Consider the following 18,720-nt stretch of genomic DNA (forward strand, 5'->3'; position numbering starts at 1 on the left):
TCAGTGACGTAGGGGACCAAGAGCATGCGATGAGTCAGTGTCAGTGTTTTGTCCATCTGGCTGGCAATGCGTGCAGGGAGCTGCAAGTGTTGGTGTCTGCATGGCCGGGTAAGCGTGACACAAGCAACACACTGTTGGTGCTGGATGACCATGACTCAACTGCTCTGTGGCTGCAGTGACAATGCACCAGTGTGGATGGTGTTTGAGCAGTGATGCCCAGCATGACCGAATATAATGGTGTGCAGCCAACCTGACTGATGGCCAGTGACAATGTAGGAGAGTACACACTGGGTGACAGTGACAGTGTAGCTGGACAGAAAGCTGACACAGGCTCAAACTCACTGTCCACCAGGGAGGTAGTCGACAACAAAAGTCACCCAGTAGATAACCCAGCAGGGTGGAGCCACCAAGTTGACCACAAGCAAATCTCAGCTCAGGTGGAGTCCTGTGGCTACTGGTAGCGGAGTCCATGGCTGACGGATGGCTGTGACATCTGGTACTCCAACTGGTTTCGGTGTCATTACATGGCATACCTTGTGCAGCTGGATACTGCTGAACATAATGAAAATCTGGGAATGATGGCGGATTTGCGATTGGGGGGGGGGGGGGGGGGGGGAGGGGAGGGTATATATGTGAGCCTGTTTGCTAGTATCTCTGCAACAGCAGCATCCTCACCTCAGAACTCATAGGAGGCTGGAGTGGCAGGGCATCACCACTGGCCAGCAATGACTTCATTTGCTTTGGTTTTCTTGATTGGTCAACTCCTCCAAAGCCCTTCCAGAATTGTAAGATTTCTCAACTTTGCCTTTCTGGTGTGCTGGCTGACATCTTCTGCTCTGTCAGTGACCCTGATGAGTGCTCTTGCATTCTGAATACCAGTTCTTGTGTAGTGGTGTCTGGACTTTATGCTGATGACTACTTCTCTCTCTATGTCTTCATTATCTTGGCAGAGTCATGGTGACACAAAAGCAAGAAACTTCAGTTGTGTTTTGTAATTTGTTCTCACTCTCAACTTTGTCCTAGTCATTCCTCTCGTCATGGATGGTAAATATACATGATGTGTACTTGTAAATGAAAGCCTAATAAAGAAACTTTATTCCATATAAGAACTGTTTTAATTTAAATGACAATAATTACAATGAAACATGTCTCATGAAACAGTTTTTCATTCTTTTCAGGGATACTTTTACCATATAGCTGCAATGTATCAGGTTCTTGGTAAACTTTTGAAGCTAAACTCAAGATTTCTGTGTTCCAAAAAGTTTATTAGTAAATTAAATGCAGCAGACATTTCTTCAGAGGTCTTGCATGCTTTTGAGAGAGACCTACCAGTTGTTGCATTGGAATCAACTATAATCACTCATGGCATGCCATATCCAAAAAATATGGAAACTGCTTTGGAACTTGAGGATATAGTGAGGAACCAGGTAATTACTTAGTTTGCTAGGCAACAGTGATGTTTTTGATGATATTACTGTGTATCTGCTAATGTTTGCACTTTACATTTGTCCCATATGATTTTAATTATTTCTTCTGTTGTGTTTGAGGTTGTTCAGAATACTGTTTGCAGCTTTTATTTTCTTTATGGATTGTGCAACTGCACTGAGAACTTTGATATACTGAATATAAAGATTTGTAGGATACAAGATCAACCAACATATAAAATGCAGTCATAATATTCAGATATTAGTTTACTTGCTTTGTTAAAATATGTACAAATGAGTGAGGTAGACATTTATGGAAGGATTGTGGTACAGTTTACATCAAAGATGAAATCTTTCAGCCCTCATGAATTAAATCATATTGTTAGCTTGCAAAGAGACTGCATAAAATTAATTTCTACTGCATACTTTATATTTTTTATCTTCTGGTCAAAATTTTTTATCTTAAGGTTAAAATGTATCTGTCCTTTGTGGCTACCAAAAATAGATACTTAACTTCCTGGCAGATTAAAACTGTGTGCCGGGCCAACACTTAAACTCGGGACCTTTGCCTTTCATGGGCAACTGCTCTACCAACTGAGGTACCCAAGCACAACTCACAACCTGTCCTCACAGCCTTAATTTCTCCAGAACCTCGTCTCCTTCCTCCCTTCCTGAAGTTTCATATAAGTGCTCACTCCTCTGCAGAGTGAAAATTTCACTCTGGAAATATTTACTTATCTTACTGTTTCTTGATAATCATAAAGTCTTAGTTTCTCCATAATATCAGGATCAATTTGTTTTGGTTAATCAAATCTTCTAGATGATGCTGCTGAAACTAAAATGTACTTAATGACATTTTATTTGCACTACAAAGATGATGTAAAAAATGTTACAGTTATCATTCCCAAAATACATGAAATACCTTTTCATGATAATGTTTGATCTGGAAATCAGTCTCATGTAGCAAAATGGCAAAGTTGCAAAATTCAGTTCTTTTATTTAATTTATGATTAGTTTTGGGTTACCTAAACCCATTTTCAGATCATCAAGGCAGAAGGTTGTAATTACAATGTTTACCTATGAAGTGTTTTTATAAGGGGTTTTATAGGTATATATTCTGTTAGTTTGCTTCTGGTTAAGTGTTTTATGAGTAGGAAGAAATTCAAAAGGTGGTGATGTTCTTTTCAATGCCATACTGTTATGTTTCATTCCACACTAATTATGGTTCACAATGAACAATGTTATCTATAGCTGTACCACATGACTTTTGTCTGTATACAACACATGTGCCATTGCAGTTGTTTACTGTCCATTGCTTTTAAATGTCGTGCTCATTTTTTTTTTTTTGTTTTTTTTTTTTTTTTTGAGTGTTGAAATCTGGTAATTGATTTGTACTTTTATTATATTAATGATTTTTTTGTTTGAAGATTGGAAATACAATAAAGGAATTCCCTGCATCCCGATAAATCACCCTTACTTGAGGTTTTCTTGAATCAGTGTAGGAAGTAGACTATCAGTTGTATATTTGTCCTGCCAATGTTCATAGAAAAACTTGATTTTGATATGTACAGTCTTAACATGGTTTGCATGCTATTACAGAATATACCATTTTGTTTGTTTGTTTATTGATTAAACTGTAATTTTAACTTTCAGTCTCACAAGATGATTTGAAAATGGGTTCAGATAACTCAGAATTAATAATCAAATAAAAATAATGGAATCCTGCAATTTAGCAGTTTTCTACATCAGACTGGTTTACACAAGTTGTTGTCCCATTATTAACCCAGTATGTCAAAAAACCATGATTTAGAAATGTTTATAACATTTTTAATTACAAGTTTGATTTTGATACTGACATAAAATCTGGATCTTTACACGTATCAAAAAACATAATTACAATCAAATTTCTGTGTACAAATTTTGTATACATATTTTCAAATGGAAACTACATTTCATCATAATGTTACTATGTTTTATTATTATTTAGATATAAGGTACCTCAGTTTCATTAATGAAACCAACTAAAGCAATTGCAGTGTATAGTTACTAAATTATGAAAGTTTGCATGTACATTCAGAGTTAGTATTGATTACTACAATATGGCATACATCGCACTCTTCGTTAAATGTCTTTCTGTTCTGTTACTTTACAAGGTACACTTGGAATGTGAATATTACATTTTAGCAGCATCTGTTGTTGGCAAATCTGGGGTCTGGGTGTGGGTCTGTTGTTGACAAAATCCAGTGCTTGTAAGATGATGGATTATTCTGGTCAGCATGGTACATGGGAGAGCAATCAGTTAATGGCAATGGAAGTAATATTTCATTACTAAGTTAGTCTTGAGCTCAAGAGATAAGAAAACAGTCCAGGTTTAGTCACTGAGATGATGCTAACAACAAATACCTACACAAACATACTGTTGTGTACTTCCACATGAATAAATCATGCTGTTTATAAGATTTTCGTACATAACAGCATCTTTATGCCTAAACATGTAAAACAGGTTGAGGGGTTAAGAGAAGACAGGAGACCGGGACATGGGGGGGGGGGGGGGGTAGAATAGGGAGGAGGATGGAATGGAGGGATGGAGGAAAGAAGGAAAGACTGGCTGAGGGCGGAGAAGGAGATACAGCACTGGAACAGGATTGGAGTTTTGACTGATGAGCTCATTTTGGGCAGGCAGGGGCAGCTACTTGCGTCACACAGTGTAGAGGAGGGGCAGATTGGCAGGGAGAGCTAGAAGACTGCGGAGAGGAGAGTGAGTTTAGAATTAGTTAATTGGGAGTGCATGGGGACAGGGATGGAGGTGAGTGTGGGACAAGGGCTAGCAGACATCGGAACAAGGAGGACTGTGGCGTGCTGTGTCAGCGCATGGTCAACTCTGCTCTTGGCTGCACTTGGTTGTAGACATTCATTTGGGTGGTAGTCATGCTCATGTAAAAGACTGTGAAAAAGTTATAGCACAGCTGGTATGTGACTCGACTGTGTAAGCTATGGGTGTGGGGGAGTAGAGACCAACCTTTCCATCACTGAGTTGCTCACTATTTAGTTCATATGGAGAAAATAACTCTGCACATGCCACAGTTAGATCAAAAACTATTTACTGTAGAGGAACTTGTTCTTTAGCACAAATGAATACAAGCACACAGTCTTCCTTCTACAGCGCTTAGGTCACAGATACCCATCTTATCTCCTAACAATAACACCATCTAATTTTGGCTGCTTATCTTGACAGTCACTCACCAACATGAAATTATTTATGCACCCTTATTCTTTCTTCTTATCTGCCTGCCACTCAGCCAACTTTTATGCTTCTGTAAATATATCATTTCACATGACACACAGCCTTAACAATCACTTACCATGCTAGCCCCCAACCAACTACCACATAAGACAAAGATTCCTATAAAACAAAAATACATTCCCTCATTAAATCATTTTTCAAATACAGCAAATATATTTTTAAAAAATCTACATAACTAGCACAATATACTAATGTACCTCACAGTCACTCCTTATTATGATGAGTCATATACAACACTTTGATCACATAATACTTTGAAAAACATTACACACACATACATGCATGAACCAAATAGATCCACCCAGTGTGTGAAATTCATTGCCCTTGATGTAAACATTGCAATCTTTTCATACACAAAAGATGTAATGAGATAAACTATTATGCAAAATAATTTGATACACGACATTAGTCTACTAATAATTCAACTGTGTGTGTGTGCGTGTGTGTGTGTGTGTGTGTGTGAGAGAGAGAGAGAGAGAGAGAGAGAGAGAGAGAGAGAGAGAGAGAGAGAGAGAGAGAGATGATGATGATGATGATGATGACTGAAAGGAGAGGGTGAAACCCAGTGATGGCACATTGCCTACTCCTCGTAAATAGCACCAAGGCAGCTACCAAGCTTAAGTCCCCATCTGATGGATGGATCACTATCAACACTGTGACATGCCCCGACTTCATGAGACTCTATGGAGAGGTTTGGTATTTAAATCAAGATACTGGCACAAAATCTGGTGATCAAGAACTTCACACCAGTACCTCTCCTTCTCTTAATAGCCAAATACTGGCAGTGAAAATTTATTCCATGAGCAGTTTTCAAACCGCCTTATCTCTGGGTCAAGTGCCACTGCACCAGTGTGTGTTAGCGACATTGGCCATGGAGGTGGGTTAGAGCATACTGAGTGTCAACAATAACTAGATCTTCATCTTCATATCCTCTACATCTGGACTTGTACTTTTAATTGTCCACTGAAAGAGAAGAAAGAGGCAAATTAGTTAGAAATGAAGGAAATATATTTTTTGTCGCTCTGATATGTTGTTTATGTGGAATAATGTTCTCAAACCGACCCTGTAATCATGTATGATCAAAGCCTTCACAGGGTAACATATAGTAAACATAGTTTTTAACATGTGAATTATGGCATTTGACATGTCCACACTTACAGGATATCACCAAGTGATATGTGAAATACAATCAACACAAACTACCATTTTTTGATTATGAAAAAGATCCTACAAAACCAATATACATTTCATCAAAGGATTTTCTTCTTGTGTAGGTACCAAAAACTCCACTTTTGATTTCTGCAGATGGTTTCTAGACAGAAATGCAAATCTTCAAGATAATACTTAAATTTTTCTGGGCTGAATAGCACTGCAAAAGCTTCAGCTTCATAAACCTTTTTCCAGTTCATTCAGGGCTTGTGATGTGTAAGCTATAGAGTTTCTTCTCTCCTCTCTTTGTTGCAGTAAAACTGCTTGATTCCCAATGCTGATGCTGGAGCATAAATTGTTTATTAAAATCTGGCAATGTTAGCACTGGAGCAGTACATAACACTTGTTTCAAAGCTGTAAAAGCTGTATTCTTTGATTCACCCCACTTGAATTTCTGGCCTTTCTTACACACTACCAATTAATGTCACCAATTAATGGAGTGAGTCTTGGAATAAATTTACTAAAGAAGTTTACCATCACCTTAAATTATACCTTTACTATTTTTGTGAGGCAGTAAGTCCAGAATGGACTATACTCTCTCCAGGTCTTTAGCAACCCCAAGAACTGCATAGTAGGACATGCTAACTCCATTTTATCTGAGTTGACCATAAGACCTGCTTTGTGGAGATGGTTAAAAATTTTGCATACTTGTTGAATGTGTCCTTCTGTAGTCTTACTATGAATGACCAAATCGTGTAAATAATAGTAGACATAAGAAAAGTAATATGAGAAAATATTTGGTCCAACAACTGAGAGAGTATAGCTGCTCCAGTTGATAAACCAAATATTCCAATCATTGGAACGGGCTGTAAGTGGCTTAGATTTCTCTGCTAGCAGTATTTGATTATAAACTTGGTTAAGATGTAGGGTAGTAAAAGCTATAGTTTACTGAACCCTCCAAGACTGGAATGTAAATCAGGCAAGGAGGCTGATTGTCCTATAATCTTTTTAGTTAAATACTTGTAATAAACCACAGGTCTGCTCTCACAGTTAGGCTTGGGCACTTTTTTCTATTAATCTCCTGACTGGCTTGAGGTGGCCTGGCAAGAGTTCCTCTCCTGTGCCAACCTTTTCATCTCAGAGTAGCACAAGCAACCTATGTCCTCAATTGTTCACTGGATGTATCCTAGCCTCTGTCTTTCTCTACAATTTTTATCCTCAATAACCCAACTAATACCAAGGAAGTTCTTCCCTGATCTCTTAACAGATGCCCTGCCATCCTGTCCCTTCTTCTTGTCTGTGTTTTCCATATTTTCCTTTCCTCACTAATTCTGTGGAGAACCTCCTCATTCCTTACCTTATCAGTCCACCAAATTTTCAACATTCTTCTGTAGCACCACACCTCAAATGCTTTTGAGTCTCCTTCTGTTTTTCCCAAATTCCATGTTTCACTACTATACAATTCTGTGCTCCAAATGTACATCCTCAGAATTTTCTTCCTCCAACTAAGGCCAATGTTTGCTAATAGTTGACTTCTCTTGGCCAGATATGCCATTTTTGTCATTGCTAGTCTGCTTTGGATGTCCATCTTGCTCCATCTGTCATGGGTATTTTGCTGCCTAGGTAACAGAATTCCTTAAGTTCATCTTCTTCTTGACAACCAATCCTGATGTTAAGTTTCTCACTGTTCTCATGTCTGCTACTTCTCATTACTTTTGTCTTTCTTCAATTTACTCCCAAACTATATTCTGTACTCATTAGACTGTTTATTCCATTCAGCAGCCCCTATAATTCTTCTTCGCTTTCCCTGAGGATAGCAATGTCATCAGTGAATTTTATTATTGTTATCCTTTCAACTTGAATTTTACTACCACTCTTCATTTCCATCATTGATTCTTTGATGTAGAGATTGAACAGTAAGAGTGAAAGACCACACCCCTGTCATACAACCTTTTTAATCTTAGCACATCATTCTTGGTCTTCCACTCTTATTGTGCTCTCTTGGGTTTTGTACATAATTTATATTACCCATCTCTCTCAGAATTTGAACATCTTGCACCACTTGACATTGTTGAATGCTTTTTCCAGGTCAATAAATCTTATGAACGTGTCTTGATTTTTCTTTAGCCTTACTTACATTATCAACCACAAAATTTCTGGTGCCTTCACCTGAAATAAAAATATAGGTGCCACATAAGGCTGTTAAGAAGGGCAACATGTTGTCAATCAGCTTTTTTAAAATTTTCATTCTTGGGAGTGAAACTCTATATGGAGGTTTGCTTACTGCAATATCATCACTGACCCCAATACAATATTCTACCAATGAGGTTATCCCCAGCTCAATGTTTAATACATCGGGAAACTCCTGCCAGATGGCATTAATTTTCTCTTTAACCAGTCCATCAAAATGACCAAAGAGATCAATGATGCTTGTGTGGACTACTTACCTCGGACAAGGGCTTCATGCATTGGCCGTCAGTAGCTTTGAGGTACTCTTCCTTATACTGACAACTGGAATCTTAGTCTCTGGCTTAAATCTGAATTGAAAATTATTACCAGCCCAATCCAAAATGAGCCTTACTTCAGTGGAAAAAAAAAGAACTGATCCTAATATACTGTGTGCCTGCTATCATTCTAATTTTAATTTCTTTAGAACATGGGCCCAACCTCATCTTCACAAGAACCTGTCCTGTAACCCCCATATTCTTATTTTTGGCAGCTGTATAATATTCCAGTTACTTTTGCAATGGTGGCCATTTGCAATGTGTTTTGTGTTTTTCAGACCATTACTCATCCGAGGTGGTCACTGCACTTCCAGAATCCAATAAGGCATATATTAGCTCATCATTTATTTGACAATATACAAATGGTAGTCTGCCTTGATCTCATCATGTAACACCCTTCAGCTAAAACAACCTTCCTTCCTGCAACCCCAGCAATGTTAGGTATGGTCCTGTTCGTTATTGAGCTCAAGACATTAACATAACATCATGTGTTTGCAGTCTTGAAGCATGTGCCTGACCTGTTCAAATGCAAAATGTCTAATTAGGTTCTGGTAGCAGCCTTCTCCATTCTTTCCTTATCTATTATCCACATATATTATCCCCTGTACGTGCTGCTTGAAGTTATTTAATTCTTTAAACATCTTTATTATGAAAAGGATAGATAGTTACTCACCATGTAGCAGAGATATTGAGTTGCAGATAGATGCAATGAAAAAACTGTCAAACAAGTAAGCTTTCAGCCAAAAAGGCTTCTTTTAATTATACAACATACACCCACACACACACTCACGCAAACTCAGCTCGCACACACATGACCACTCTCTCTGGCTGCCGAGTCCAGTCTCCAGTCCAGTCTGTCTCTGGCTATCAAGGCCTGTCTCCAATCCAGTCTGGCCTCTGGTGATGTGAGTGTGAGTTGTATTTGCATGAGTGTATGTGTGTTATGCTGTCTAGTTCGGAAGAAGGTCTCTTCGGCTGAAAGATTACTTGCTTGACAGTCATTTTGTTGTGCCTATCTGCAACTCAACATCTTCGCTATAAGGTGAGCAGGTATATATACTTTTCATAATATTATCATTATTCAGTACTGATTTTTCAATTGACTAAATGTCTCTGGTATTTTACAAGAAACTGCCCTCTACCTCTCTTCTGGTCATAACCCATCAAGTATGTGTTGTACAGCCTCTGTATCTGTATATAGCAGGAAAATTGCAACATTGCCCTTGCACTCTTTTGTATTCTGTTGACATAACTAGCAACTATTTCCTACCGGTTCTGTTCATGACCATACCAAGAATATACTAATTCCTGGAGTGCTCTGAGTGTTGCCATATTCATACAAATCATGTATCACAACTCAATCTCATGCTCTTATTCAAGAGCTTCTAAGACCCAATCTGATATGGTCCCTCAGGTTTTAATCACCCAAATCCATAACAGGTCATGTTCCACCTGTCCTATCATGTGTGTTTGGCCTTGTAGGTCATTTAATATGTACATACACAAATAAAAAAAAGTTTTGCATCATCCTGGTTCCCACAACTCTTGAAGATAGATGTTGACTGTGGATGTTTTATCACAGACACAGTCCCTTTGACTATTCACTATTCAGAGATGTCATTAAACTTGCCCAAAAATGTAAACAACCATGCATGAGTAGTGCCTGTTAGATAGAGGGGGTTCAACCATGCATAGACGGTCAATACCGTGGTTCAATCACGTCCACAATGTTACTTTGTGCCAGGAAGGGCTCTCAGCAAGGGAAGTGTCCAGGCGTCTCAGAGTGTTCAGACATAGAGGAGGTATAGAGAGATAGGAACTGTCGGTGACACGCCTTGTCAGGCTTCCCAAGGGCTACTACTGCAGTGGATGACCCCTACCTATGGATTATGGCTTGGAGGAACCCTGACAGCAATGCCACCTTGTTGAATAATGCTTTTCATGCAGCTACAGGACATCGTGTTGTGGTTCAAACTGTGCACAAAAGGCTGCATGAAGCACAACTTCACTCCTGACGTCCATGGTGAGATCCATCTTTGCAACCACAACACCATGCAGTGCAGTACAGACAGGCTGAAAGACGTATGGACCACTCAGGATTGGCATCGCGTTCTCTTCACTGATGTGCCTTCAACCGGATAATCAACAAAGATGTGTTTGGAGTCAACCCGATCAGGCTGAACGCCTTAGACACACTGCCCAATGAGTGTAGCAAGGGTGAGGTTCCCTGATGTTTTGGGGTGGCATTATGTGGGGTCGATGTGTGCCACTGGTGGTCATGGAAGGCACTCTAATGGCTGTACGATATGTGAATGCCATCCTCTGACTGATAGTGCAACCGTATTGGCAACATATTGGTGAGACATTCATCTACATGGATGACAATTCATGCCCCCGTCATACACATCTTGTGAATGACGTCATTCAGGATAACTACATCCCTCAACTTGAGTGGCCAGCATGTTCTCCAGACATGAACCCTATTGAACATGCCTGGGATAGATTCAATAGGGCTGTTTGTGGACCACGTGACCCACCAACCATTCTGAGGGTTCTACGCTAAATAACAATTGATAAGTGGTACAATTTGGACCAACAGTGCCTTGATGAACTTGTGGTTAGTATGCCACGACAAATACAGACATGCATCAGTGCAAGAGGACATGCAACTGGGTATTAGAGCTACCGGTGTGTACAGCAATCTGGACTACAAACTCTGAAGGTCTCGCTGTATGGTGGTAGATCATGCAATGTGTGGAGGCTGATCAGAAAGCCTCCCCGGTGCGTCTGACAAACCGGTTTCAGGCACTGTCTCTGGCTGAGCCAGATGCAGCTGCCTGCCCTGTTTCAGAGGATCATTCTCAGCCTTCAAGGTCCGGGCAATCGCAGAGGGTGGGCTTACTGGTAGTTGGGAGCTCCAATGTTAGGCGCGTAATGGGGCCCCTTAGGGATACGGCGGCTAAGGAGGGGAAGAAATCCAGGGTGCACTCCGTGTGCATTCCGGGAGGAGTCATTCCTGATGTGGAAAGGGTCCTTCCGGATGCCATGAAGAGCACAGGGTGCAGCCAGCTGCAGGTGGTGGCACATGTCAGCACTAATGACGTGTGTCGCTTTGGATCTGAGGAAATTCTCTCTGGATTCCAGCGGCTATCTGATTTGGTGAAGGCTGCCAGTCTTGCTTACGAGATGAAGGCAGAGCTCACCATCTGCAGCATCGTTGACAGAACCGACTGCGGACCTTTAGTGCAGAGCCGGGTGGAGGGTCTGAATCAGAGGATCAGACGGTTTTGCGACCGTATTTGCTGCAGATTCCTTGACTTGCGCCATAGGGTGGTGGGGTTTCGGGTTCCGCTGAATAGATCAGGAGTTCACTACACTCAGCTGGCGGCTACACGGGTAGCGGAGGCTGTGTGGTGTGGACTGCGCGGTTTTTTAGGTTAGAAGGCCTCGGGAAAGTGCGGGATGGGCTGCAATGTCAAAGGGTGCTTGGCAATTACAGAACGTGCTTGGATCAAGGAACAGTCGGAATTATGGTTTAAGTTGTTGTAGTTGCGCTGGAAAAGTCCCTGAGCTTCAAGCGCTAATAGAAAGTACAGAAGCTGATATCGTTATAGGTACAGAAAGCTGGCTAAAGCCTGAAATAAGTTCTGCAGAAATTTTTACGAAGTCTCAGACGGTGTTCAGGAAAGATAGATTAGGCAGAATTGGTGGTGGAATGTTTGTGTCTGTCAGTAGTGGTTTATCTTGTAGTGAAGTCGAAGTAGATACTCCGTGCGAATTGGTGTGGGTGGAGGTTATACTTAACAGCAGAATTAAGTTAATAATTGGCTCCTTCTACCGACCCCCAGACTCCGATGATACAGTTGCGGAACAGTTCAGAGAAAGTTTGAGTCTCGTAACAAATAAATACCCCACTCATACGGTTATAGTTGGTGGGGACTTCAACCTACCCTTGGTATGTTGGCAAAAATACTTGTTCAAAACCGGTGGTAGGCAGAAAACGTCTTCCGAGATTGTCCTAAATGCTTTCTCCGAAAATTATTTCGAGCAGTTAGTCCACGAACCCACGCAAATTGTAAATGGTTGCGAAAACACACTTGACCTCTTAGCCACAAACAATCCAGAGCTGATAGAGAGCATCATGACTGATACAGGGATTAGTGATCACAAGGTCATTGTAGCTAGGCTCAATACCATTTCTTCCAAATCCATCAGAAACAAACGCAAAATAATTTTATTTAAAAAAGCGGATAAAGTGCCACTAGAAGCCATCCTAAAAGACAATTTCCATTCCTTCCGAACTGACTATGCGAATGTAGACGAGATGTGGCTCAAATTCAACGATATAGTAGCAACAGCAATTGAGATATTCATACCTCATAAATTGGTAAGAGATGGAACGGATCCCCCATGGTACACAAAAAAAGGTCCGAACGCTGTTGCAGAGGCAACAGAAAAAGCATGCGAAGTTCAGAAGAACGCGTAATCCCGAAGATGGGCTAAAATTAACAGACGCGCGAAATTTGGTACGTACTTCGATGCGAGATGCCTTTAATAGGTTCCACAACGAAACATTGTCTCGAAATTTGCTAGAAAATCCGAAGAAATTGTGGTCATATGTAAAGTACACAAGCGGCAAGACGCAGTCAATACCTTCGCTGCGCAGTGCCGATGGTACTGTTATTGACGACTGTGCCACTAAAGCGGAGTTATTGAACGCAGTTTTCCGAAATTCCTTCACCAGGGAAGACGAATGGAATATTCCAGAATTTGAAACACGAACATGTGCTAGCATGAGTCTCTTAGAAGTAGATACCTTAGGGGTTGCAAAGCAACTCAAATCACTTGATACGGGCAAGTCTTCAGGTCCAGATTGTATACCGATTAGGTTCCTTTCAGATTACGCTGATACTATAGCTCCCTACTTAGCACTCATATACAACCGCTCGCTCACCGATAGATCTGTACCTACAGATTGGAAAATTGTGCAGGTCGCACCAGTGTTCAAGAAGGGTAGTAGGAGTAATCCATTTAACTACAGACCTATATCATTGACGTCGGTTTGCAGTAGGGTTTTGGAGCATATACTGTATTCAAACATTATGAATCACCTCAAAGGGAACGATCTATTGACACGTAATCAGCATGGCTTCAGAAAACATCGCTCTTGTGCAACGCAGCTAGCTCTTTATTCGCACGAAGTAATGGCCGCTATCGACAGGGGATCTCAAGTTGATTCCGTATTTCTAGATTTCCGGAAAGCTTTTGACACCGTTCCTCACAAGCGGCTTCTAATCAAGCTCCGGAGCTATGGGGTATCGTCTCAGTTGTGCTACTGGATTCGTGATTTCCTGTCAGGAAGGTTGCAGTTCGTAGTAATAGACGGCAAATCATCGAGTAAAACTGAAGTGATATCAGGTGTTCCCCAGGGAAGCGTCCTGGGACCTCTACTGTTCCTGATCTATATAAATGACCTGGGTGACAATCTGAGCAGTTCTCTTAGGTTGTTCGCAGATGATGCTGTAATTTACCGTCTAGTAAGGTCACCCGAAGACCAGTATCAGTTGCAAAGCGATTTAGAAAAGATTGCTGTATGGTGTGTCAGGTGGCAGTTGACGCTAAATAACGAAAAGTGTGAGATGATCCACATGAGTTCCAAAAGAAATCCGTTGGAATTCAATTACTCGATAAATAGTACAATTCTCAAGGCTGTCAATTCAACTAAGTACCTGGGTTTTAAAATTATGAACAACTTCAGTTGGAAGGACCACATAGATAATATTGTCAGGAAGGCGAGCCAAAGGTTGCGTTTCATAGGCAGGACACTTAGAAGATGCAACAAGTCCACTAAAGAGACAGCTTACACTACACTCGTTCGTCCTCTGTTAGAATATTGCTTCGTGGTGTGGGATCCTTACCAGGTGGGATTGACGGAGGACATCGAAAGGGTGCAAAAAAGGGCAGCTCGTTTTGTATTATCACGTTATAGGGGAGAGAGTGTGGCAGATATGATACACGAGTTGGGATGGAAGTCATTACAGCATAGACGTTTTTCGTCGCGGCGAGACCTTTTTACGAAATTTCAGTTACCAACTTTCTCTTCCGAATGCGAAAATATTTTGTTGAGCCCAACCTACATAGGTAGGAATGATCATCAAAATAAAATAAGAGAAATCAGAGCTCGAACAGAAAGGTTTAGGTGTTCGTTTTTCCCGCTTGCTTTTCGGGAGTGGAATAGTAGAGAGATAGTATGATTGTGGTTCGATGAACCCTCTGCCAAGCACTTAAATGTGAATTGCAGAGTAGTGATGTAGATGTAGATGTTTTCATGAGCAATAAAAAGGGTGGAAATGATGTTTATGTTGATTCCTATCTCAATTTTCTGTACAGGTTCCGGAACTCTCAGAACTGAGGTGATGCATAACTTTTTTTGATGTGTGTATTTACCACCTATGCCATGAAATCACATGACATGGTCTCATTTTTTCACAGTTATGCTTGCTAGGGGTTAAATAATTTGTTGAACAAGTTCTTGTGCCTAAATTCAAGTTGCCAAATGCCTCCATTCTGTTACTATTACTTGCGTCCATGTTTGGGTTGGCAACCCCTATTAAACACATTTATTAATTTAAAACAAGGTTCAATTTCAGAGAATGAATATTTAAATAATTTTATGCTACGGCAAGTAACAATAGACAATTTACTCCGAAAACCTTGAGTTGTTGCATTCATTTCCTTGACTTGAAAATTTAACCATATGTTACAGGTAGCCATAGACATATTCTCTTTGCTGACCAGTCACACATTATACACAATACGGCCTCTGCTCATCTAAAAAATAAGCTACATTAGACTTTGGTCAAGATATAAGCTTGTAGTTCACATCCTTACCATCCTCTCAGGCATATAACAGTGTTGCATGAAACTTAAGGATGAAAATAACTTTTGCATGATATGTAACTGCCAAATAACAGTCTGATGAAACTTAGACAGTACATAGAAAGAACTGCTACAGTTTAGTACAGAAGGTAAATGAAGGAAATATGCAATGAGATGAATGGAAATAACATCTTTATTCAAGAGATTCTAATTAAACTGAAGTCACCATGATTTACGATGGTCCCATGAACATTAAAAAGGTGGGATATGGTTATTAATAGGTCATGTGATCAACATGGATGGCAATAAATTCTCTGCAACCTTATCCCATGCTGGCCACAAGGCTGGTTAGGAGTTCTTGGAGCTCCTTTAGTAGAGTTTTCCATTCCCCCACCAGCACAATGATAACTGCTGGGCGGGTATTGATGCATGTGGATGTGGTGCATTGCATCTTGGGAACACATCCCACACATGGTCAGTGTGATTCAAACTGGGTGGTGGGCAGACCATTCTTTCCTGAATATACTCTTATTCCAAGAGCTCCTCTGTCCGCACTGTGCGATGTGGTTACACATGTGGGACAGGAGTGCAGTGTCACAATAACACTGACCAGAGAGTATACTGACTTCAGAAATTTGCAGGTTAGTGCACACATGAAACATTATTCCTTCCCACACTATAACACTAGAACCACCAAAATGATAATGTTCATAGGTGCAAGACATGTTCCCACCTCTTGCTGTATGGGGGTACATAATAAACCCAGGAACATTGTAAAACATGATCATTTTGATGGTCCAGGTGTTACGATATAGGGAAGCACAATGTTGCATGTGTTTACTGACCTCCAAACCTTTGAAGATGGTACACTCAAACATCAATATTATTGTGACATTGTATTCCTTCTCTGTGTACATGTTTTCAGGAGTGTATTCAGCCCTGACTTCATTTTTATGGATGACAGTCTATGATCATATGGCATTTCAGAGGGAAAGGAGCTCCTGAAATATAGAATGTTCAGCGAATGGATTGGCCTGCCAAACCTTCAGTTATTGACTCATTCCCTGGTTTGGTCATTTGGAGAAAATACCTCTTCACATGTCACAGTTAGGCCAAAAACAACTTATTGTATAGAAAATTGTTCATTACCACAATTGAGTGCAAGCACATACTCATTCTTCTGCTTTGCTTATCTCATAGTCTTCCACCTAAACTTCTAACAAAAACACCATTTGATTTCGACCACTTGTTTTCACAATCAATCGCCACTGACAAACATGAAATTATTTATATGCCCTTATTCTTTCTTATCTTCTTATTTGCTTGGCACTCATCCTACTTTTATGCTTCTTATAAAGATATCAATTCACTTGGCACAGAGCCTTAACAACTTTTCACTCTGCTTGACTACCACACAATCCAAAGACCCTATAAAGCAGAGATACTTTACAACTGCTTTCACATGTGGTCCTGCCTCTGATATGGTAAGATGTGACGGTGTCTGAACTGAAATAGAATGTGCAGTGGGTGGGCAGGGAGGTGTGTATAGGACAGGTCTTGGATGTTCATCTTTATCAGGGATAATGAACCATGTGTTATGTGGTTGGGAGTTGATGTGGCATAAGAATGGAGTGGAATACCTTGTAGGTTGTGTGGGTGATGGAATACCTCTTTGGGAGAGTGGGCATGTCCACTAACCAAGTGTTTGTCCAAATCAGTGACTACAGCCAAATTGTGGCTGAGAGTGGTTGTCTGTCATGTGGCACAATGTGCTGTTTAGTATAACCTTGATCTAAATAACTGCTTACAATCATATAAATCCACAACCTCAGATTCTCTGAATACCATATGGGATTTGTCCTCGCAACACATTCATGAATTCCATAATCCTCCTGGCCTCAATCTCTGCCAGCCCTTGTCCCATACTGGGCACACACATTTCCACCTGTCACTATGCACGTGTTTCACTCATTCTATTCTCATACTCTCCAGTCCGCAGTCTCCTTCTTCCTCTAATCTGTCTTCCCCTCCCAATATACTCCTCCAATTTATTGTGTGCCACACCCTCCCATCCCTCAGCAACCCTTTTCTACACCCTCCCATCTTTTCCCTGCCTCCTTTCTGCTCTAACTCAGCTCAACACAACTCCTCACCTCAGTCAATCTGGAATGCAGCTCTGAGGAAGGTCACTATACACAAGCTTAGCATTGTTCTCAGTCATGTTGTAATTTTTCATAACTATGGGATCCTCTAATCCTAATTATTAATTTGATGGCAACATTCTTTGTAAATTTATAGAAAAGAAATTTGGATCAGTTACCATAGAACTAAAATAAGTGTTGGCCTGCATCTTAAGACAAATGAGTTGATATGGGCTGTAATACACTTGTACATCTGTTTTCAAGTTAGAAAGATCCTGCCTAATGCATAGAAAATTACGTGTTTGCAATACGAGTTCATGAATAGTCATTAAGACCTTCGTTAAGAGATCTGTCTAAGCATTTTTTTATTCTCTCAATATCAAATGCTTGTTTTAATTCAAAGTCTATAGCAGATCTCCTGTAAGGTTTTGTACACTGCTGTTTACTAGTTAATATGATATTATCTTTTAAGCCTTTGTATTGCAGACATTACATTAATGAAACCAGTTTATATTATTGGATCAGATTTTATTATGAGGCACATCTCAAAAAGATGGACTAGTTTGCTAGAGAAGTTAACAATATATGAAGATTAGAAAAATATTATCAGATCCACAAACAAATACATTCAACTCTTTTTTTAAAAAGTATTCATTATTATGCTTGAGCACTTCATCTACCATGGAACAGCCTTTTTAAATCCTTATCATATATTCCCACCACCTGAAATTTGCAACAGTTCCTTCAAAGCATTAAGAACAAACCATTTGTTGAGATTTAAGAGAAGATGGTAACTAATATTACAGTATGATGATTCAAAGTGCTGTGTTCATACAATGTTACCACCTAAATTGTGTTGACAGTGTTTTTTAAGTGGATTTTTAAAGTTTGTGGAATTTGAATTACACGACTATACCGACATCAGAAATCCACATATTCCTTTATGATGTCTCATTTTACATTGAGAAATTAGCTCACTGTTTATAATCCTCATGTGATAGGACTTTATTTTCAAAGCCTTTTTAAACTCATTGCCTCATGTAGAGAAAATAACAACATTGTAAGAGACTGTGGTAGCTGGGAACAGGGGCCACAGAAAGAGAACAGTGTCTGACAGTTTCCCAATTGGCACAACCAATAGATTTGCGTTGCTACCACAGTTAAGTAAGGAAGAGGCTCCAGTAGAAGTAGATGTAGTTAAGATGCGACAGAATCTCACTAGGAAACCAACTGTTTCAAAAAAAGTAGAAAGTAAGAGGAAAGTTCTGTTGCTAGGTAGCAGCCATGGAAGAGGTGTGGGCCAGATTTTGCAGGAAAAA

General features: G+C 40.1%; 1 protein-coding gene across 2 annotated transcripts in view; it reads left to right on the forward strand.

The window, feature by feature from the left end:
• LOC126337076 (pseudouridine-5'-phosphate glycosidase-like) overlaps positions 1 to 18,720 on the forward strand; it is a 1,418,644-nt gene that overhangs the window by 50,450 nt on the left and 1,349,474 nt on the right. For both annotated transcript variants that reach the window (XM_050001420.1, XM_050001421.1), the window contains exon 2: positions 1,179 to 1,427. In XM_050001420.1, coding sequence (XP_049857377.1) covers positions 1,203 to 1,427 — 225 coding nt within the window. In that variant the 5' untranslated portion in view covers positions 1,179 to 1,202. The remainder of the gene's footprint in view (positions 1 to 1,178; positions 1,428 to 18,720) is intronic.

This window comes from Schistocerca gregaria, chromosome 2, assembly GCF_023897955.1.
Source record: "Schistocerca gregaria isolate iqSchGreg1 chromosome 2, iqSchGreg1.2, whole genome shotgun sequence".
Taxonomy (NCBI): Eukaryota; Metazoa; Arthropoda; class Insecta; order Orthoptera; family Acrididae; genus Schistocerca; species Schistocerca gregaria.